Raw genomic sequence first — 24,861 nt, 5'->3', positions numbered from 1 at the left:
AGTAATAATAAATACCCCATGTCTATATGACTTTCTGCTTCTGAAGAGTAATAATAAATACCCCATGTCTATATGACTTTCTGCTTCTGAAGAGTAATAATAAATACCCCATGTCTATATGACTTTCTGTTTAGGAGAGTAATAATAAATACCCCATGTCTATATGACTTTCTGTTTATGAAGAGTAATAATAAATACCCCATGTCTAAAGGACTTTCTGCTTCTGAAGAGTAATAATAAATACCCCATGTCTATATGACTTTCTGTTTATGAAAAGTAATAATAAATACCCCATGTCTATATGACTTTCTGTTAATGAAGAATAATAATAAATACCCCATGTCTATATGATTTTCTGTTTATGAAGAGTAATAAGAAATACCCCATGTCTATATGACTTTCTGTTTATGAAGAATATTAATTAAAAAAGCCATGTCTCTATGGATTTCTGTTTATGAAGAGTAATAATAAATACCCCATGTCTATATGACTTTCTGTTTATGAAGAGTAATAGTAAATACCCCATGTCTATATGACTTTCTGTTTATGAAAAGTAATAATAAATACCCCATGTCTATATGACTTTCTGTTCATGAAGAGTAATAATAAATACCCCATGTCTATATGACTTTCTGTTTATGAAAAGTAATAATAAATACCCCATGTCTATATGACTTTCTGTTCATAAAGAGAATAATAAATACCCCATGTCTATATGACTTTCTGCTAATGAAGAGTAATAATAAATACCCCATGTCTATATGATTTTCTGTTTATGAAGAGTAATAATAAATACCCCATGTCTATATGACTTTCTGTTTGGGAAGAGTAATAATAAATACCCAAGTCTAGGATTTGGCCAATGTGGGTATGTGAGAAAGCCTGCCAGTAGCTTCCCGTGGGTCGGTGGTTCTTCCGGGGTTTTCCCTGGTTTTACGTCCACCATTAATACTGGCCGCCATACATAGCCTATCGTGTGCTGAAAAATGGCGTTAAACCCAACAACAATAACAATAAATACCCCATGTTTATATGACTTTCTGTTTATGAGGAGTAATAATAAATATCCATGTATATATGACTTTCTGTTTAGGAAGAGTAATAATAAATACCCCATGTCTATATGACTTTCTGTTTGGAAAGAGTAATAATAAATACCCCATGTCTATATGACTTTCTGTTTATGAAGAGTAATAATAAATACCCCAAGTTTATATGACTTTCTGCTTCTGAAGAATAATAATAAATACCCCATGTCTATATGATTTTCTGTTTATGAAGAGTAATAATAAATACCCCCATGTCTATATGACCTTCTGCTTCTGAAGAATAATAATAAATACTCCATGTCTATCTGACTTTCTGTTTATGAAGAGTAATAATAAATACCCCATGTCTATATGACTTTCTGTTTATGAAGAATATTAATTAAAAAAGCCATGTCTATATGGCTTTCTGTTTATGAAGAGTAATAATAAATACCCCATGTTTATATGACTTTCTGCTTCTGAAGAATAATAATAAATACCCCATGTCTATATGATTTTCTGTTTATGAAGAGTAATAATAAATACCCCATGTCTATATGACTTTCTGCTGAAGAGTAATAATAAATACCCCATGTCTATATGACCTTCTGCTTCTGAAGAATAATAATAAATACTCCATGTCTATCTGACTTTCTGTTTATGAAGAGTAATAATAAATACCCCATGTCTATATGACTTTCTGCTGAAGAGTAATAATAAATACCCCATGTCTATATGACTTTATGCTAATGAAGAGTAAAAATAAATACCCCATGTCTATATGACTTTCTGCTAATGAAGAGTAATAATAAATACCCCATGTCTATATGACCTTCTGCTTCTGAAGAATAATAATAAATACTCCATGTCTATCTGACTTTCTGTTTATGAAGAGTAATAATAAATACCCCATGTCTATATGACTTTCTGCTAATGAAGAGTAATAATAACAAAATTTTCAAGATGGCTGCCATGGTGGTCATAATGTTCATTAGATTGGCACCTTTTTCACTGACTCGACAAATTACAAAGTCTTCCAGTGAAATCCCTATGTTGATGTGACTTTACATTCATGAGGAATAGTCAGACGAATTTCAGGATGGATGCCACTGTGGCAATATTGGATGCTAGATTGGCACCATTTCCATTTAGGACCAACTGGACACCATAACAAATCATTTAGTGAAGACTCCATGTTGGTATTACGGCTGGGTTTATATCGTTAATGTATTGTAATATTTACACTGGCAATAAGGTGCCACAATTCAGATTTTTATTGTCCACTGTCATCAAAATCCTGTTGCAGGTTTTAAAGATGGCGTTCAGAAGAGGGAGAGAGACAGAGAAAGACAGAGAGAGAGACAGAGAGCAAGGATACCATCTTCATCAGTCATTGTTGTTAACACTTCACTGTACTCCCCTGGGCCAGCTGCATTTAATGCCTGTACCTAATTAGGAATAAAAAAATAAGAAATATTATAAATACAATCTTATTCATTTCTTTTCTTATTTTTGAAATGGGACAAGGTTGTGGTGTTCAAGGTCTAGTACATAATTTTCTTTGCCCATCCTCTGTCCGTAAGAACAACAAAATGAAACAATGCTTACCTGTGATCTCAAACTCAGCAATAATAAATACGTTAGGCAACAACCCATAAAAACTGAGAAATGTGTCAATCACAGAATAAGCCAGCATCTTGTCTACATTTAGTCACTTATGTTGGATTTTTTAAAAGTTTTATGAGTAATAAAGGCATCAAACGTTTTTGATGATGGCTATAATAAGACTGATTAAAAAACTGAATGACATTTGGTAGAGGTGAAATAAACAGGACACACTGACCAAATTGGGCAGAAACACTGGCATAAGTATTTTGATTTTTGTATCTTGTTTAATTATTACTGCATTGTTCAAGATGTTTTAAGAGGCAACAGCACACACACACACACATAAGGAGAGAGAGAAAGAGAGAATTTTAAATAAACACCAGACAGAATTGAAAGTGCTATCTTTGGGTTCTAAAGGAGAATGCTTGATAATAGTAGGTGGAATTAATATTTAATACAAATAATACTATCATACATGTTAGAGAATTAGTGATGCAACTGAATCGGTGTTATACGCAATCGTGTGTACCAGAAACTCTCACATGACAACATAGTAATTAATTCTCATCTATCTACATAGTCATTCCAGATTCCTAATAAAGAAATCAAGGTATATAAGATTAATTATATAGAATAATAAATATACACTAGGCAAGGTGATGGGTGCCATTTACCAGAGGACCTGGGTTCAAATCTCCATAGAATATGAATTAACATTTCTCTAACCTGTATGATAGTATTATTTGTATTAAATATATATATATATATATATATATATATATATATATATATATATATATATATATATATATATATATATATATATATATATATATATATATATATATATCCTCAATTCATTTCAAAATGCTGAAAGTGCGCTTTCTTCCAATACTAAAAATCACATCAAGATTGTGTACACAGACTTTTGCCCAGACAAAGATCTTTTTGCATCTAGATTAAACTGTCAGTTAAAGAAGTTCACCTCATGGTTTCCAGAACCAGGTGCTTTTAAAATTGATGGTTTTCTTTCTCCTGGCATGATTTAATCCCATACAGTTTCCCCTTTTTAATCTTGTTGGGAAAATATTGAATAAAATTATTGCTGATAATGTTCCACACTGGACATCACAATCCTGGCTTCCTTTACTCTTGTCATGTGTAATTTCTCTTCCAATTAGACTTCCAAGGCACAAAAATATACTGACTGTTCCATACAAAAATATACTGACTGTTCCATACAAAAATATACTGACTCTTCCATACAAAAATATACTGACTCTTCCATACAAAAATATACTGACTCTTCCATACAAAAATATACTGACTCTTCCATACAGAAATATACTGACTCTTCCATACAATGGTCAAACTCATCATCTAGGGAAGACCCTATCTTTAGTCACAGTAACTGTATCAGGAGATTGCTCCAAAACCTAAGGACTTTCAACAACAGCTGTAGACATCATTAACAATTCATGTAGACCAGGAACTAAACAATATAATTTGGCATGGAAAAAATGGAATTTTTTGTGTAAGATCAGGGAAATCAGTCCCTTTTGTGCCTCTGAGGTAAAAGTTATTTCATACTTAGATTCTTTGGTAGATGAAGGTAAGTCTTATAGTGTCATCAATACTCACAAGTGTTTGTTGCTTACTACTTTGAAGATGTTTGAGAATGCGTGGTGCCTCAACCCTTTGTTGATAGATACTTGAAAGGACTGTTTAACAAAATTCCACCAAAACCAAGAAATGTTGACACTTGGGATGTAAACCTAGTCTTAAGATTCCTGTGTACCCTTTTTCCTTTGGAAATTATATCTTTAAGTTTGTGAACGCTTAAGCTGGTTGCTCTTTTTGCTTTATCTACAGCTCTGAGGGCACAAACTCTAAAATCTTTGAATTTACATAACATGACTTGTATGGCAGATAAAATAGTATTCAGTTTATCAGATTTGTTGAAAACTTCAAGACGAGGTAAGAATTTCCAGTTGGAACTACTACATCATAAGGATGAGAAGCTTTGTGCTATGCTTACTTTGTTGCATTATCTTGACAGGACTAAAAATCTTCGGAAATCTACTCAAGTTCTGGTATCTTTTTGTTCCTATAGAGCTGTGACATCCAGTACTATTGCAAGGTGGTTAGAAATGGTTTTAGTAAACAATCAGGAATTGATATGTCTAAATTCAAAGCTCGTTCTTACATAACTGCTGCAGCATCAGTTGCTTTCAGACAAGGCTGTTCCTTGCAAAATATAATGAAAACAGCACACTGGACATCAGAAAAGACTTTTCACAAATTTTATCTAAGGGATATTCAGGCTTATGGTAAGGGTTTTGCTGATGCAGTTTATAATGGCATATTAATCATATCTTTTGTTTGATTATGATTTACAGGTTAACACTTGTTTCCTTTCTCCTACTGATGTTTTTAGCAGATGTTTTGTTGTCAGTCTTTAAAGATGCTATGTATACATGTGAAGCCAAAGGTTTTATGGAAAATAATGAACCCATCATCCAAGCATTTGTGATGGCATTATTAGAGTAAAAATGGAGGCTGAGCATGTATACACCCACCCACCCATCCTTTGTTGCATTAGTTGAGGTTTTACTACAATGGGGTTTCCCTCTCTGTCTTATATAGACAACAAAACGCTTCACTTTAAACTATGAGATACCTTGTGTGGGTGGCTTGTTTAAATAGGATACTTCAGGTGACACATCAAGTGACTGATAAAAAAGTTTCCTTTTCTTTGAAAAGTGCCTGTTTCTGCCAGTGACAGAGTAACATGCTATGTATACATGCTCAGCCTCCAGCTTTACTCCAATAATGCCCGGGGCCCTGAGTGGGTGAGTGGTCTAAAGCGCTCTTCGTTACGGATCACTGCCATCTCACCTCTGTCTGCGGCGGTTCGAGTCTAGGATTCAGCCAATGTGGGTATGTGAGAAAGCTTGCCAGTAGCTTCTCGTGGGTCGGTGGTTCTTTCCGGGTTTTCTCGGGTTCTTCCTCCACCGTTAATACTGGCCGCCATGTATAGCCTATCGTGTGCTGAAAAATGGCGTTAAACCCCACAACAACAACAACAACAACAACCAATAATGCCCCTCATCCTTCACAAATGCTTGGATGATGGGGTCAGTGACCATTGATAAAAGATGATTTTTTTATTGCTTGTTTGCCTGAAATTAAGGATTTTAAAAAGACAACCAACATTCAACCAAAGCTGTAAGAGACATAAATGTGGACCCCAAAAGTGATATTCCTTTTTAGACACCAACCTATCAATCATTGGACAATGGATACGTTTAGTATTTATTTTTTAAAAAACAAGAAAGAAAAATGTAAGTGGTTGCATGTTTCAATTTCTAACAGAGCTTGTAAGAAAACTACTAAATATAAATTTCTTTGTAAAAAGATTGAGAAAAATACTCAATAGGATTTTTTTCTCCTGAAATTCCTTTCCCATACTTCATTTTCTTTAAAGTTAATCATGTTTTGCTTAGTATTTGATGGAAGAATATACCAAAAGATCATTTACTTTTAGACAATGGCCATCTCACTTTCTCAACTGATTTATTTATTGAACTTAACATGGGATGATTCAATAACATAATTCCTTGAATTTTACCCTTTGCTTTCCTAATCATGCATCACACAATATGCATTTTGAAGATAATGTCCAGGGAAGTTTCTTTCATTTTGTTGCCAATTAACAAGCTATTCCTCAGTTCTATATTGCTAGATTGAATGTGATGGAAATGGAAAGCAAAGAAATTGCTATTGTTTTTATTTGATGCACATGGAAATAATACCGCTAATTGCAATTAAGTCAAACTATAAAAATGTCAGTGCAAATTGAATCAGTTATCATATGGTGGCACTGGAGTGCATGGCGCACTTTCTGCCTGAGTGTAAACATCACCCATCCAATGTATATCCAAGGGCATCTTTTCATTATAGAAACTGACAGATTAAAGGAGGATAGCTTTGCAAATTATTGTACAATTAATTATATTAGGCTTTTGTTTTGTTTTTTGACCTAGATGCTTATCCAATACAAACTCTGTGTGTGGTAAAATATATGGATCACGTATAGACTCTATTATAAACTATATACTAATACATGTATAATTATACCTCTTCTAGATTTCAAAATTCTACTATTATCTTGTCATGTTAACATTCTGTAAACACTTAAACACAAAATTATGCTATTAGGATGTGGCATATATATATACATATGCACACAAACACACATACACACACTTTCACAAGCACACAAAGAAATCCTGCCCCTTCCCTTACTTTAATAGACCCTGAGTTCAAACACCACCTCTTCTGCCAAAACAGTATGGTTTCTCAGGACAAGTGGTCTCTCATTACAGGTGATAACTCTATATGATCAATTAACCAATGCTTTGAAAACCTGGTCTCTCAAGACAGGCCATTTCTCATAGCAGTGGTCTTTCAAGACAGGTTTTACTGCATAACAAATTCTTCAGCTCTTCATCAGGTCTAAGCTTATTTTCCAAATTAAAAGTTAATATTTCATTCTTTCAGCTTCTATTTGTAATGACCTACATATTATTTATACCAAGTCATGTCCTGTACTCCATCAAAAACCAGCATGTTCACAACTAATCAAACATAGTTTGAGTACCACCATTCTATCCAAATATGTAAAGTGGACCTAACTACAAAACAATAAAATGAAGCAAAACAAAAGCATACTTACTTGAATGTGATATTTTGTGTATGGTTCTAACCCAGTGAGGGTGTATTCCACTATCTGTTCCTCGGAATGATATTCAACGCCCTTCTTTGTTGATACTTCTGCTAGAAATCCTTGCCAGTATATTATGGTGTAGACTGATATGTTTCCTCTTGGGTCCTCAGGGCGCTCCCAGGACAGCGTAAGAAATCTGTTGCCTCGTATTCGCAAGGTTAGTCTACTTGGTGCTGATGGTACTGTAAATAAAAAGTGATATAGTTGCGATGTCCATGCATGGGGCCAAGAAAGCCACCATGCTGGCTTTTCACTTCTGCAGTCCAAGATTCATTCTTACTCTCAAGATATTCATATATAAAGTCTTTAGTTCTTCACAGTTCTATTGTTTCCCATACCTTAACAACTCTCTTGCACCAAATTCTTAGCAGTCGGTAGAATTTTGTAAGCAATGTTAGGACTTGTCTTAGAATCCAAATTTAAAAAAATACAGCATTGACTTAAAATGAAAAAGTTCAGATAGATATCACTCTGGCTAACAACACTGATGTCAACCATACAAAACAACAAAAGTCCCTCAAAGGGACTGATGCTTTATTTGCTGAAAAGAATTTCCAGGAATTCAAGAAGACAATTTCTTCTTTTTAACTGTCAAATGCTAAAAGTATCTGATATTTTTCAGTGATAATAAGATTTTCAAATTAGCTTCTGCAGTATACATTAGCTGTCAGCTTGTTGCCATTTTCATTTAGGACATAGCAGACATCATTCAAAAAATATTTTTTAAAAATCTCTAAGTCATAATGATTATCCTTTGGGGAGGAATAGTGACAACAACATTTTAAAGACAGTCAGCATGGCAGCTATATTAATTAATGATCATCCAGTCAGGGAGAATAGTGACAACAACATTTGTAAGACAGTTGTCATGCCAGCCATAATGGATGCATGACTGGCACCCTTTTCATTTAGGACTTGGTGAAAACTCCATGTGATAGTGATCATCCATTCAGGGGGAATAGTGACAGTAAGATTCTTAAGACAGTTGCCAGAGCCATACTGAATGTATGACTGCCACCATTTTTACTTAGGACCATCTAAGTATGATAATAAGTCTATATGTGAACATCCCATGTTGATATGGCCAGTGACGTATTGAAGAATGGAGCTAATAATATTTTCATGATACGACTTTCCATTTAGGAGAAGTAGCAATAACAAGATTTTCAAAATGGCTGCTGTGATGGCACATTGAATGTCAGATTGGCACCATTTACATTTAAAACCAACAGGACATCATAAGAAGTCTTCTGGTGAAAATCACATGTCAATGTGGTTTTCTGTTCAAGTGGAGGTGTGATAACAAGATTTTTAGTGAAAACACCATGCTGGAATGACCATCCATTGAGGAGTAGCAATAACAAGGTTTTCAAGATGATTACAGCAGATACCATACTGGATGTCAGACCTACACCATTTTCATTCACATTCAAGTAAACATCATCAAATGTCTTTTAGTGACATCCCATTCTGATATGACCTGTCTTTTAGTGATATCCCATTCTGATATGACAATCCATATTGGAGGAATAGCAATAACACGATTTTCAAGATTGTGGCCACATTAGATGTCATATGCCACATTATATGTCAGATGCCACATTAGATGTCAGATTCCACATTAGATGTCAGGTTCCACATGTCAGATGCCACAATATATGTCAGATGCCACATTAGATGTCAGATGCCACTTGAGATCTCAGATACTACATTGGTTGTCAGATGCCACATTAGATGTCAGATGCCACATTAGTTGTCAGATGCCACATGTCAGATGCCACATTAGATGTCAGATGCCACATTAGATATCTGATGCCACATTAGATGTCAGATGCCACATTAGATATCTGATGCCACATTATTTCAGATAGCACATTAGTTGTCAGATGCCACATTACATGTCAGATGCCACATGTCAGGTGCCACATTAGATGTCAAATGCCACATTACATGTCAGATGCCACATTAGATGTCAGATGCCACATGTCAGATGTAACATTAGATGTCAGATACCACATTAGATGTCAGATCAGCACCATATTCATGTAGAACCAGCTAGACATCATAAGAAATCTTTTAGTAAAATCCCATGTTGATAAAACCACCCCACTAAGGAAGAGTAGTGATTAGATTTTCAATATGGTTGCTCTGGTGGCCATATTGGAAGTCTGTGCAGCACCATTTTCATCTAAAAGAGACCATGTCATGAATGTGTGTGCAAAGTTTCAAGGCAATCCTCCAAGTAGTTTAGCAGGAGTAGAAATAACAAACTTGTGGACAACAAATGACAGATGGACAATAGACAACAGACCATCCCATATGCACTTCTGAACTATGACCAGTAGAGCTAAAAATAATAAATGCAGGGCAGTTGGTCAAATTATATTGGATGTTATAGTTAAGTTTGATCAAATTATGAAAAGAAATTTTTTGGAACTTATGTAATGGTTTCTTAGTGTTAGAAGCAAATGTGGCTAATTTGATAAATGTCATTATTAAATTTGCTAAGAGAATTAAAAGCACACTGGACTCACTTGTTGCTGGAGAGACTGTACACCTTTCCTGTGACTCAGGACTAAAATAGCCTTGGTTGTTCTGGAATCGAATTTTAATGCAGTACCTTGTGGCTGGCTCAAGTTTTGGAATGGAGATTTGTTTCTCTGTGTCTCCTGCAAGATGTGTTACCAGGAGTTCAGGTTCCCCAGATGAGATCAAGATCTGGTATCGTTGGATGCTGTCACAGTTCCAAGTGGACTTATCTGGGTCCTGAAACAAGAGGATGTCAAGTATTGTAAGGACTAAATAAATGGTTGTTATGGTTGCTAGGAGTCATTTCTTAAACACCAAAGAATATTTTGGTGATGAAAAGTACAAATGTATAATTTAGGTAAAAAATGTGCAGACCTTACAAAATAATACTTGTACAAACCTAACTGCATACATACTTTGGACACACCCAGTAGCCTAATGAAAACTTGACAATCTCGGAAGCATAAGAAATTATTGTGTTTGATATGATATAATGATAACTATTCTTGGTTGTTGTTGTTGTTACTGCTTTTCTTCAACCTCAGATTTATTCTTTATTCAACTCATATTAAACTGAACAACAAAAGTGTCTGTGCATGACAAAATACAAAATGAGAATGGTGTGTACGTTTTTCACATTATCTTTTTAATTTATGTTCATAATGAAGAAACAACATTGTGAACTTATCAATATTTTAATTCATGGATCCCTGTGCAAAATACAAAATGAGAATGGTGTGTACTTTTTCACATTATCTTTTTAATTTGTGTCAATAATCAAGCAACAACGCTGTCAACTTATCAATATTTCTTTCATGGATCCCTATATCAACACATGTATTACACAAATCACACTGCTATCCATATGACCAAATGATATATAGAATAAATAAACAATTGATATATAGAATAAACAATTGATATATAGAATAAATAAACAATTGATATATGGAATAAATAAACAATTGATATATAGAATAAATAAACAATTGATATATAGAATAAATAAACAATTGATATATGGAATAAATAAACAATTGATATATGGAATAAATAAACAATTGATATATAGAATAAATAAACAACTGATATATAGAATAAATAAACAATTGATATATAGAATAAATAAAAAAAGAGTCTCTTGAAGGGAATGATGATCTACTGGGCAAAAAGAATTTAGAGGAATTCAAGATAAGACCATTTCTTTCATTTAAAAAGTTCAAGTGCTGAAACCGTCTCTGATATTCTTCAGCAATAACAAGATTTTGAAATTAGCTGCTGTGATGGATATAGTGGATATCAGATTGGTGCCATTTTTGTTTAGGACAAAGTTAAACTTATGACAAGTTTTTTAGTGAAAACTCCATCTCAAAATGATTGTCCTTACATGGGGCATAGTGACAGCATGAATTTCAAGACAACCATAATGGCAGCCATATTGAAACTACAACTGGCACCATATTGATAAAACATCTATTTAAAAGGTGTAGAGATAATATTTTCAAGATAGCTACCAATGTCGTCATAATAACGGTAATCATTTTCACTGCAGACCAAGATGACAACCCCATGTCTTAATGCCTTTCCATTAAAAACGAGTAGTGAAAACAACATATTAGACATCAAATAGCACGATTTTAATTTAGAGTCAACAAAACATTATAAGAAGTCTTTTATTGAAAACCCCATGCTTATGTGACCACTTATTCAGAAGAGGTATTGATAGCAAGATTTTCAGGCTGACCACTGTGGCAGCCATATTGGACAATAAGATCAGCACCATTTTGATTTAGGACAAACTAGACTTCATAAAAAGTATTCTGGTAAAAACATGTCAATACGACTTTCTGTTCAGGAGGTGCATCAACGAAAACATTTTCAAGATGACTGCTGTGGCATTCATACTGGATGTCAAAGCCATGCATATTGATTTAGGATCAAATGGACATCATAAGAAGTCATTTAGTTAAAAGTTGATATGATTATCCATTCACAAGGAGTAGCGATAACAAGATGGCCTTTCTGTGACATGCATATTGGACATCAGATCAGCACCATTTTTATTTCAGACATACATAACATCATAAAAATGTCTTTTAGTGAAAACCACATGTTGATATGACCACCCACTCTGGATGAGTAGAGGTAACAAGACTGGATATCAGAGCAGTACCATTTTCATTAAGGGCCTACTTATCCATGGAATGAATGTATGTGTAAAGTTTCATAGCAATTTTCCAAGTAGTTTAGGAGGAGTAACAAACTGGTGCTAATGGACAGATGACATGATAGATAATGGACAGATGACATTATAGATAATGGACAGATAACATAGATATGGACAGATGACATTATGAATAATAGACAGATGACATTATAGATAATAACATGTGATGTATCTGACATATATTAGCTACAAATTTCAGACTGAGAAAATTATACCTCTAAAAACTTGTCGGAATCTGTACTACAACAAGAAATTCGTTGCAATTTAGCTTTGCATTTATTTATCTGGCATACTTACTCATGTACAAATTTCCAGTTGTGGTTTGTACCAAAGAGACATAGATAAATTATGACCAAAATTATTTGGTGTACCATGTCCATGGTCTTGAATGCATAGTTCAGTTTTAATCATAAGAAATGTAACTATTTTGGGAAGAAAAGTGAAAAGGCAAGTTTTCAACATAATCAAGCAATGACGCACCTGCCACTTGACAATTAGCCGTGTTTTGGGATAAGTCTTATTGTACTGTAGCTCTCCTACAACTGACGTTATCTCAGCACTCTTGCTTGGATCTGAAGTAAAGGAGAAATTATCATGGAAAAAAATTTAATTTTACAAAATTATTTTTGCACATATGGATTCATTTTAATACGCATCAATTCCATCTTAATCTCAGATTCATGATGGAGTCCTTTGACAGTTTTCTGTACTCACATGCTCCTTATCAACAAAAATGAACAGAAACTAAACAGTAAATATTGTAAGTGCACTGACTCCCATTACAGGTAAAAAAATCTCTCATCTACAAACCATTTAAACAACAATAACAATGATGAGTAGAACTAAAAATCTCATCTACTAGCTATCTAAATAACAATAACAATGATGAGTAGAACTAAAAATCTCATCTACTAGCCATCTAAGTGACAATAATAATGATGAGTAGAACTAAAAATCTCATCTACTAGCCATCTAGACAACAATAATAATGACCAAAAGAGCTAAAAATCTATAAAAAAAACCTGTCTCTTGTTTACCTTAATAGGTTTGAACAGAACAAATGACTTGGGCACTTGTATTTTATGGACAGACATCTTGATTCCTGCTTGCATTGTAAAGACAGACATTGAGTCCCACTTACATTTTAAGGAAAGACATACTGAGTCCTGCTTGCATTGTAAAGACAGACATTGTGAGTCCAACTTACATTTTAAGGGCAGACATCTTGAGTCCTCCTTGCATTATAAAGACAGACATTGTGAGTCCCACTTGCAGTGTAAGGACAGACATCATGAGTCCAGCTTGCATTTTAAGGACAGATGTTGTGAAGTACACTTACATTGTCAGGACAGAAGTTGTGAGCCCAAATTACATTGTAAGGACAGGTGTTGTGAGCTCCAATTACATTGTAAGGACAGACAATGTGAACCCCACTCTTACATTGTAAGGACATAAGTTGTGAACCACAATTACATTGTAAGGACAGACAATTTGAACCTTAATTACATTGTAAGGATAGAAGTAGTGAGCCACACTTACACTGTAAGGACAGACAATGTGAACCTTAATTATATTGGGACAGAAGTTGTGAGCCCCAATTACATTGTAAGGACAGATAATGTGAACCCCACTTACACTGTAAGGACAGAAGTCGTGAGTCCCAAATACATTGTAAGGACAGACAATGTGAACCCCACTTACATTGTCAAGACAGAAGTTGTGAACCCTACTTTCATGGTCAGGACAGATATTGTGAGACCCACTTACATTGTCAGGATGGAAGTTGTGAGCCCCACTTATATTGTAAAGACAGACATTGTGGGCCCCACTTATATGTTAAGGACAGACACTGTGAGCCCCACTTATAATGTAAGGACAGACACTGTGAGCCCCACTTATTAGGTAAGGACAGACACTGTGAGCCCCACTTATAATGTAAGGACAAACACTGTGAGCCCCACTTATATGGTAAGGACAGACATTGTGAGCCCCACTTATATAGTAAAGACAGACATTGTGGGCCCCACTTATAATGTAAGGACAGACACTGTGAGCCCCACTTATAATGTAAGGACAGACACTGTGAGCCCCACTTATTAGGTAAGGACAGACACTGCGAGCCCCACTTATTAGCTAAGGACAGACACTGTGAGCCCCACTTATATGATAAGGACAGACACTGTGAGCCCCACTTATAATGTAAGGACAGACACTGTGAGCCCCAATTCACTTATATGGTAAGGACAGACACTGTGAGCCCCACTTATATGATAAGGACAGACACTGTGAGCCCCACTTATACAGTAAGGACAGACACTGTGAGCCCCACTTATAATGTAAGGACAGACACTGTGAGCCCCACTTATAATGTAAAGACAGACACTGTGAGCCCCACTTATGTGGTAAGAACAGACATTGTGGGCCCCACTTATACGGTAAGGACAGACATTGTGGGCCCCACTTATAATGTAAGGACAGACACTGTGAGCCCCACTTATAATGTAAGGACAGACACTGTGAGCCCCACTTATTAGGTAAGGACAGACATTGTGAGCCCCACTTATATGATAAGGACAGACACTGTGAGCCCCACTTATAATGTAAGGACAGACACTGTGAGCCACACTTATAATGTAAGGACAGACACTGTGAGCCACACTTATAATGTAAGGACAGACACTGTGAGCCCCACTTATAATGTAAAGACAGACACTGTGAGCCCCACTTATTAGGTAAGGACAGACACTGTGAGCCCCACTTATTAGGTAAGGACAGACACTGTGAGCCCCACTTATTAGGTAAGGACAGACACTGTGAGCCCCACTTATATGATAAGGACAGACACTGTGAGCCCCACTTATAATGTAAGGACAGACACTGTGAGCCCCACTCATAATGTAAAGACAGACACTGTGAGCCCCACTTATGTGGTAAGAACAGACATTGTGGGCCCCACTTATACGGTAAGGACAGACATTGTGGGCCCCACTTATAATGTAAGGACAGACACTGTGAGCCCCACTTATATGGTAAGGACTGACACTGTGAGCCCCACTTATATGACAAGGACAGACACTGTGAGCCCCACTTATAATGTAAGGACAGACACTGTGAACCCCACTTATGTGGTAAGGACAGACATTGTGGGCCCCACTTATACGGTAAGGACAGACATTGTGGGCCCCACTTATAATGTAAGGACAGACACTGTGAGCCCTACTTATACGGTAAGAACATACATTGTGAGCCCCACTTATAATGTAAGGGAAGACAATGTGAGCCCCACTTATATTGTAAGGGCAGACACTGAAGTTGTAATCACATCAATGAGACCTTTTACACCCAAAATAAATTGTAGATGAATTATGATCACAAATCTAAATTAGAAACTGTCTGAGTTAAGCAATTTTATCCACCTCCAAACCTGATATACTATATATTAATGGAACCCCAAAATATCATGAACTAATGCCACAACATGGTAGTAAACCATTCTAGAAACATGTTAACATGAAACTTCATAATATTTTTACGTGTTGTTCATTTGCACAGTAAATCATAACCATAACAGTTTAAAGTGTTGTTCATTAGTGAATCATACATTATATGCATATATAGTAATAAACTGTGTATGACCACTTGTATTAATTACTACACATTCAAAACTGACACCTAATACCACCGATTTATGTAATATAATAATTTAATTACAAAAATACCTACCAGCACATTTGGTCCTGACATAAATGATTGGTCCAGGTAAGCCATCGACTGTGTCTGCCTCTCTCCGCACCGTGATATAAATGGCGTACTCTGTGTTTGGTATTAAGCTTGTCAGGGTATGGTTGCAGCTTTCACCACATGCTATCTGGGTCACAACGCCATATGTGCGGAATACAAGGTCACTGTTTGTCCGTGCCCAGACACTATACCATAAAATAGGCGAGTCACCAGTATCCCCTTTGGCCCTGTCCCAAGAAGGCCATTCCAATGGAATTTCTGTTCCAGTAACAAATTCTTCTACAACCTTGGGTGCACTAATCAATACTGGACGCTCTGTAAGACATTATAAATGCAAACAGAAACTCTGATTGACAAATGTTATTTAGAGAAAAAAAAATTTTTTAAGGATGAAGAACTGCCAATATGTTTCAATGAAATGGTTTAAAAGCCATTATCTCAGACTCTGAACAGAAACAGGAAAAATTCTATTTAATGGAATATAACTAATAAAAGTTTAACTCTGTTTGATGGAATGTAACTAATAAAAGTTTAACTCTGTTTAATGGAATGTAACTAATAAAAGTTTAACTCTCTTTAATGGAATATAACTAATAAAAGTTTGACTCAGTTTAATGGAATATAACTAATAGAAGTTTAACTCTGTTTAATGGAATATAACTAAAAAAAGTTTGATGATAACACTTGTTATGTGTATCTTTATTTTTTTGTAGCTCCTGGCACATGATTTTATCTAATTTTTGTACGTTTTATTCATGGCTGTAAATTGTACAGATTATCTTTAGTTTGATTTTGCCTACATGACTAGGGTCTCTTTTAGAAATATTAAACATTAAAATTACATAGGATCAATAAAAAGATGCTAACATATTAATAATAATAAGACTGGTTGTCGACTTTGGGTTATGTTCTCATTGGCTGGTGGAGTTTGGACAGTTCTAGAAGAATTAAGTTATTTCCCATTGGCTGGGTTAGGTCACACGAATAGACAATTTCAAAATAAACTGAGTAGTAATATCTGTCACATGGGGTATGTTGTGAAATATAGTTGCAGCAGAAGGTGTATATGCGAAGAGAAGTGACCAGTCAGACACATTCCTATTTTGGAGTCATTATTCTTATTTCTTTGGTCCCTGTTGTAAGTCTGCAGACATGTTTTATGTTGTACATGTACATAGATATTATTCACGGGGAGAAACATTTCTGTTCTGGAGTTCTGGACAATTCTTGGTGCACCAGTACATTTCCAATCTTGAAATTTATATGGAACTTTTCATTCTTTTGGACTTTCATAGAACTTTATCAGGATTATTTCAGATTCACTTCATAATACTGTAAATTGCTCTCACATATTCATTTATAACTTTCACAACTAAATCGTTTGTTAAGTGTTACAAAAATTTGATGGTTTTGCTTCTTTCTTTAACTTAGTTTATGACCATAGAGTCGTAACACACTTATCTCATGCAGCAATCGATCTAGAATATTTCAAAAGACATATTCAATACTAACAATAATAGCTATTAAATGAAGTAAAGATGTAATACGTGATATTCATGAAAATCCAGACAGCAAACTTAAAGATCTGATTTATCGGTGCTTCATCCCCAATAGCTACTAATTTAAATCACACATGTGAGACAGTTTTAATTTAAAAACATTCAAAGTAACACAATAAGAAATCTTTGTTTTCGACAAGAAAGTAAAATTAAAAACAATAACAAAAATTTCTATGCTTACCATATACACTAGATAAAGTTGTCAACGACACATCACCCGCTGTGGCTCGGACAATGCAACTATATTTTTCATCCTTATATACCGAGGAAACCTGGAATAAACTGCTTCGAGTGTACAGGAAATATTCTAACAGCACCGACTTGATAAGCGACACTCTCTTGTCTGGTGGAGCCACAAGGCGGATTTCGTATTCTTTGGGGGTGGGGAAACCAGCCACAGTACAGTTGAAAATGGCCAGGGACCCAGGGTTGACCTTCTCATTTCCAAAGGAAAGGATTCTTGGACGAGTCACTGAATAAAAAGGCAAAGGCAAAAAAATAATTTGAAGATAATGTGATTTGTTAAAATAAAAAAACGTGCTTGATACTTTTTGTCTGAGTATTTTCTGCACAGGCAACTCAAGACCAGAACGATGACTACAAAGTGTCGACATTGAAAATGACTTTAATGCAAACATGAGGCATACATTTTGTCTGTGTATTTTCTGCATAGGCAACCCAAGAATAACAGATTTCATAAATGAATGGTGGCAGTTGCTTGCATGAAATAACTGTAGCATAGAGGAATATATCATTGTTAGATCTTCATGCCTCAGTTCTTAATACACTGCTATGGTGTTGAACATTATCACACAGAATAATCACATAAAAGTATTAAACCACAAGTCTGTTTCAATAAAAATCAAGTTAAAAAGCAGTCTGTACAAAGATAATATTTTCTAAATGATTTATTCTTATTGCAAAAGAACACTTAAGGTATGCTTTTACATTTTAATGATTGAGGGGTTGAAAATATGTGGTCAGGTGACATGTGGTCATGCATTCTAGATTGTTTAAATACAAAAAAGTTTATTTCTTAAAATGAAATGTCAAGTTGACTTTCTCAATTCATGAACACAATAAATTAGATTTCTTTTCATTTTTACATAATTCTTTAAAAATGAAAGAAAGTCCAAACCTGGTTCACAGAATGGTGGGTTAAAGTAACCATCCTGACACACACAGTCAGATGTAGGGCCTGTGAATCTGTCGCAATGTCGCACATCATGACAATAACATCGTTGTGTACAGTCCCAACCATATCTGTTACTAGGGCACCGCACCGCTGAAATGAAATGTCAAAATTACCATATACATTATGTCTCTTTTCTAGATGACTCTTATTCTACAGAGCAAATAAGCGTCATCTCTCTGTCTGTCTCTCTCTCTATACACACACACACACACACACACACACACACATATATATATATATATATATATATATATATATATATATATATATATATATATATATATATATATATATATATATATATATATATATATATATATATATATGTATGTATGTATGCATGTCATTTTATACACTACTTATACTGCCACCCGATGGTCCACCACTGTCATTGTATACACTACTTATACTTCTACCCGATGGTCCACCATTATCATTTTATACACTACTTATACTTGACCGCTCCGGTGGCCTAGTGGTTAGAGAGTCCGCCTCGGATGAGGGAGGTCTTGGGTTCGATCCCCGGCCGAGTCATATCAAAGACTTACAAAAATGGTGTTAGGAATGGTCGGCCTGGTATCAGGATAATGTGACTTGGTGGGACATCATGCTACGTTTCTGCGGCATGATGCCCCAGTGCTAGACATCACTATAAACTGCCACACTGCAGACATCGTAGCAATATGATTGAAAAATTGTTAAAGCTACGTTAAAAAATCCAAATCACACAAACACATACTTATCTTATTTGTACCCGATGGTCAACCACTATTATTTTATGTACTACTTATGATGGGATCCTTTTTTCCAGTGCACACAATTTATATACAGTTTATACTAGTACCTTATGGTACAGCACTCCCAGTTTAAAGCGCTACAGATGCTATACTTTGCTTCCATGGTAACATACAAAACATAGTGAATGCGGTCAGTTCAAAGTCTCAGAAGTAACATCTACACATCCTGTGACATGACGTGGTTTGGAAACAACAATGTAAATGTACTGACTGACAGACATACATACAGACAGACGGAGATAGCGATTGATATTACCACCCTCCCCCGATTGTAATACGGGGGAGGGGGCTAATAAAACCTAAGAGGACGTAGTTGTTTACATCCCCCACCAAAATGCCTGCTTCGATTTAGTGTGATTTGTCAAGGATTTCATTTATAATTACATAGCATTTGTCAAGCATGCAGGGAATTGATAAGCATTAGGAGTTTTGTTCCGTCACTAGTGTGTAACAAAGTTTTACTGGGAAATATCAGTCGGTTTGGAGCTTTAGCCCCGGAAAATAAAGTGTGAGGTAAATTGATGGATGGGTTGACAAATAGACAGAACATCAAAAATATTGATAATGAAGAAATGTGAATTTCAAAAGCCACATAAAAGTTCATTGGTTTGGGAGTTTTGCACTGGAAACATAAGTGTGGATAAAAGAAGGATGGGCACAGAAACGGATAAAATATTCAAATGTAAGAATATTCAAAAACATAAAGAAGGTTAAGAGTATTGAAACTGCCAAATTTTCTGGACTTGTTCATGTTCGCATGAGATTGCCTTTATACTTTTTGGGTCTCAAGGCTCTACAAATGTTCGAGTACCAAGAACAATGCGATGCTACGTTGACTGTAACGAAGTAGAGATAGGATGACAATAATCTTCGTCCCAAGTTTGTCGACTCCCTGCACGCCTCCACAAGATCAATCAGCGGTCGTTATCACTCCATAAAGCAAGAAGTCAGGGGGATTTAGCAGATTAAGTAAGGATTTAGCAGATTAAGTAATTCTCACGAGATTACCACTAACCCAATGGCCCCTGAAACTTTCTAAACTAGGTACGTTGCGTGAATTTGGAATCAATTACGGAACCGATTACATTACGCAAAATAAAATGTATATCAATTAATAAAATCAATAAACGCAAATGTTATTTCATTTTTACTCGAATGTGTCTTAAAATTCTTTACATCACAGAAAGCTGTAGACAAAATGGCTTCGTCCAAAGATTCAACCAAAACAAATGGAACGAATCAAGTCTTCACATGGCAAACAAAAAGACTGGTTGAAATTAATTTGAGAAATTCATGGAAAGTCAACAGTTAAAACTCTTGCAGACCATTGATTTCAAATAACATAAATGACACATGTATAACTGGTGACAAAGAAAGGACAAAAGCTTTTAATATTTCTTTTGTGAACCATCAACTATCAAAATCGAAAGTTAAACTCAGATTCCCAATCGGAAGATGCTTATCTTATCCTGCTCTTGATAACATTACTATAACAGAGGAGATGTTTTTAATGTTTTGTAGCTCCAAATAATCCGAAAACACATGACCCTTACTTACTGCATCAATACTTACTTTACAATTCGCCGAAAACATGTGGTCTTGACATAGTACATCGGTACTTACTTTAAAATCCACCGAAAACACGTGGCCCTGACTTACTACATCAATAATTACTTCCAAAAATCGCACGCTTAATTACGTATCCACTGTGCTATATATTTATTATCTCTTTAATATGTTTATCACTTCCAGAACGTTGGAAATTTGCAATGCAGTGCCTGTATAAAAGAAAAGTTCCCAAATCGCTGTTCAGACTATCGTTCTGTATCTTTTCTTTGTACTTAGTGTAAAGTGTATTAGACGTGTTTATATTTATACAACTACATTGTGCAACATTACATAATTTCGTAAAATCATTGAGGTTTTTCGAGCTGTGATTGGAAAATATCTCTACTGAAAGGCATTTACAATACAACTTTTGTTTTTCGCGAGACCATGGGAAGGATATTAGGACTGTTTTTATATCAGCAAGGCCATTTGCAACATCGAGTTCAATCGTAGGGATCGTACCTCGAACGTATGCGTAGAGTTCCCATTCGGACCACCGTGGCTATTTACGAATCAAGAACTGACCCAGAAATTACGATGGATGGAACTATATTTGGGGGGGGGGGCCGAGTGGCCGAGTGGTCTAAAGCGCTCTCCGTTACGGATCACTGCCATCTCACCTCTGTCTGCGTGGGTTCAAGTCTCGGGTTCAACCAATGTGGGTATGTGAGAAAGCTTGCCAGTAGCTTCTCGTGGGTCGGTGGTTCTTTCCGGGGTTTTCCTGGGTTCTTCCTCCACCATTAATACTGGCCGCCATGTATAGCCTATCTTGTGCTGAAAAATGGCGTTAAACCCAGCAACAACCAGCAACAACATATTTGTTTTTAATTCGTAACAGCTCGATCTATCCCACAGTCAGTTCCAAATGCAGCAACAGCCAAGGTTTTCCTCATAGACTGGGTTTCATTTTTGCGGAGAAATTTAAGGCAAAGAAAATGTTCAACTTCATCAGTTTGTCAAACTTCACCGGTTTCTCAAAACCGATCACTTCTACATTGGCATTATGGGACTGCAGTCTGCATGCAAGACTTACTTGTCTCCGAAATTCAAGAGCTTGACAACATGTATATCTATGTACCATCGAAGCAAAAGATTTGACAACAAAAGTGCTCCAAAAAGCATGAGCAATTTTACTTTTTGAAGAAGGCAACAAAACTAAACGTGTTAACACATCTTTACGAAGAATTTTACTTAGTGTAAATTATAAACAAAGCATGTGTTAGAATAACCGTAGCAAGTCATGAAAATAAACAAAGTGGTGGGGCCAAGACTTTGGAACTATTTTGTTACTCTACCACATAAACGTGTCATCAGTTTAGGATAATATCCAAAACTGGATAGTAAATCGCCAGATATCATAGTCACTTTTTTAGCGACTAAGGCGCAGAGTGACAAAATGTATCAATTTTTCTGTAAATTACTGCGCCAAAATACATCTGAGGTATAATTTACTCTCGCAGAAATAGCTGACGTAGTTCGAATGTAACAAGGCTTTAGATAGAGTTCGGCGTTAATTGTTACTCCCAACACTAAAAGGTATTGGTATTTTTTTAAAACAGGGAACTTTCTTATCATGGTTTGAAAATTGCTTACCGTCAAGAAAACGACGTTATTTTAAATTCTAAGTATTCAGATCTCTGACATAAATGTGTTTTTCGGTGATCCATTTAATTATTTTTAATATTCAAAAACAGTGTTGTAGACATTATAGAATCAATGATTAGATTCTATGCATTATATATGATAGACGATATCAAGGTTTATCGAGTGAAATCTTAACCTCCAATATTATAAGATGCATGAATGATCAACGAGTCGACTGGTTACATTTATTCTAAGACAGAATTAATTCCAATATCAGGAACACGGAACCTGAACAACCATCCCACATATATTATACACGGTCAAACAAACATATGATATGTTAAACAACACAAATGCCTGAGCATTATTTTAGTATGTGCTGCTACCTGTCACGAATATACGTAATATAATTTTGACAAAAGCATGGGAGTAATGCATCGCTCCAAGCCAAGGGCGTTAATCAGCTACACACCTTTATTACCCGTATTTACCTGTGCCGAGATTTCCTGGTTTCTCACTGAACCTGCTTAACCCTTCACATTGTACGCAAGAAAAATATCCTCGCCATTATGATCCAACATATCTGAATGAGTCAATCAAAGTTTCCGTTCCAAACAAAGCCAATTATCGATTGATAAAACAAGTACTTTAACTCATGTATTCGAGATTGTTTACACTGCGTTGCTGATGACGCATATTTGCTTATGTGTACTCAAGGAAGAAAAGGGAAATCCCAGCACAGGTATCCAGGGTGATTGTCGCCCGTGGCCAGCGTCGATGGGGAGTAATAAAACTGTTTTAAAAAGTATATTCAAACTGGATTGATTGTTTGGGGAAAAATGTGCACAACCTTTGCATTTTGACGATTTTGTAATTTACTGAACGCATCTGAAACATCTGTATAATGCAGGAGCAAATACTGTAGGAAACATAAATATTGAGCCTATGAGAACAAGATAATAACAAGTACAACCAAATATGTATCCCTGCACATCTGTGTCATGATACTACGTGGAAAAGCAATTAAAATAATCTCGCCTTTACAAAGGTAAATTAATTTTGTTATTTTAAAATTATCTCGGATTATCTCCGTTATAACTTCATGAAGTGTTCTGACCTTGAGGTATAGAGCAAGAAACCTACCCCCACACTATCCACCGTCATGCGGCCTCCAATGTGTAGACAAACTTATTCAATTAATTCGTTTTACCCGTTTTGTTTTAGCCTGTAAAAATTGTTTTGATTTCAGAAAACACATCTTATACACTTCCTTTTGCTCTCATACCTGAAATTTGAGTGTCTTGCAACCCTATGTACTCTGAAAATGACATGCATTTGTCTGTACAAAACTGAATTTGGATGCATAATAGATTTATGTAGTCCATAAAAATAAGACATATTGCACCATCTGGGCTTAATCTGCTTTTATTTTCTCGGCAACAAATTATATTATCTAAATTATTTGGTATATATTATGCATGTGTGTAATTGTACACCAGCATCCATATTTATAGTGCTATTTGGATATTTTATATTTGGGGAGATATTGTTCCAATATGTTAATGCCTTCTACTGAATCCTCAAAATCCCATGACTGATCGTTTATTTAGCTAAGTTTCTAAAATAAATACAGTTTAAATTAAATGACAAAGGACAACAAACTCTTCTAAGGATGATCCACGCCACAGACGTTGACTGATTACATCAATTCCAGTAACACTGGTTTCACCCCGAAGTCCTGTTGGATTGTATTAGTTTTCTTTTAATACCGATGACAATGCCAAGCTATGTGAATTGTGAAAACTGCAGTCACGTGACAATTCCCTCTAATCCAAAACAGTTGTGGAAGCTTACGTCGTTAATCAAGCTACACTAACCAGGCGACATTAATGTATAAAATGACAATTAAAGGATATCATCCAGACGAAGCCGTTCTCAAATGCTGCATCCACATGCCAATTTTTTTCTAATTAACTAGGTAGCCAGAAAATGGGAAGTGATAATTAGAGTTTATGTACGCAGCAATTATTTTACACAAAATCAATGTATTTATAAATTGCCAAAGACAACTTCCCCAACTGGAAAGAATTTTCATGAAATCTTATTTTTCAGTTGCACACAGAGCATTGAATAATAACCAACAAAGGCTTTGCTCACACTTTGACGGAAAGAAACAAACAAATCAAACAAGAGTCT

General features: G+C 35.4%; 1 protein-coding gene across 1 annotated transcript in view; it reads right to left on the bottom strand.

The window, feature by feature from the left end:
- The window catches only part of LOC149807833 (receptor-type tyrosine-protein phosphatase mu-like), a 411,639-nt gene that overhangs the window by 73,326 nt on the left and 313,452 nt on the right, over positions 1-24,861 (bottom strand). Inside the window, exons 5-11 of the mRNA XM_089971230.1 lie at positions 18,620-18,766; positions 17,663-17,953; positions 15,905-16,237; positions 12,662-12,753; positions 9,960-10,191; positions 7,375-7,607; positions 2,407-2,476 (exon numbers count right to left, since the gene is read on the bottom strand). Coding sequence (XP_089827356.1) covers positions 2,407-2,476; positions 7,375-7,607; positions 9,960-10,191; positions 12,662-12,753; positions 15,905-16,237; positions 17,663-17,953; positions 18,620-18,766 — 1,398 coding nt within the window. The remainder of the gene's footprint in view (positions 1-2,406; positions 2,477-7,374; positions 7,608-9,959; positions 10,192-12,661; positions 12,754-15,904; positions 16,238-17,662; positions 17,954-18,619; positions 18,767-24,861) is intronic.

This window comes from Sinohyriopsis cumingii, chromosome 1 (assembly GCF_028554795.1).
Source record: "Sinohyriopsis cumingii isolate HCF-2022 chromosome 1, ASM2855479v2, whole genome shotgun sequence".
NCBI classification, from domain to species: Eukaryota; Metazoa; Mollusca; class Bivalvia; order Unionida; family Unionidae; genus Sinohyriopsis; species Sinohyriopsis cumingii.
The sequence above is the reverse complement of the archived record's forward strand: the minus strand, read 5'-3'. Positions and strand labels throughout refer to the sequence as shown.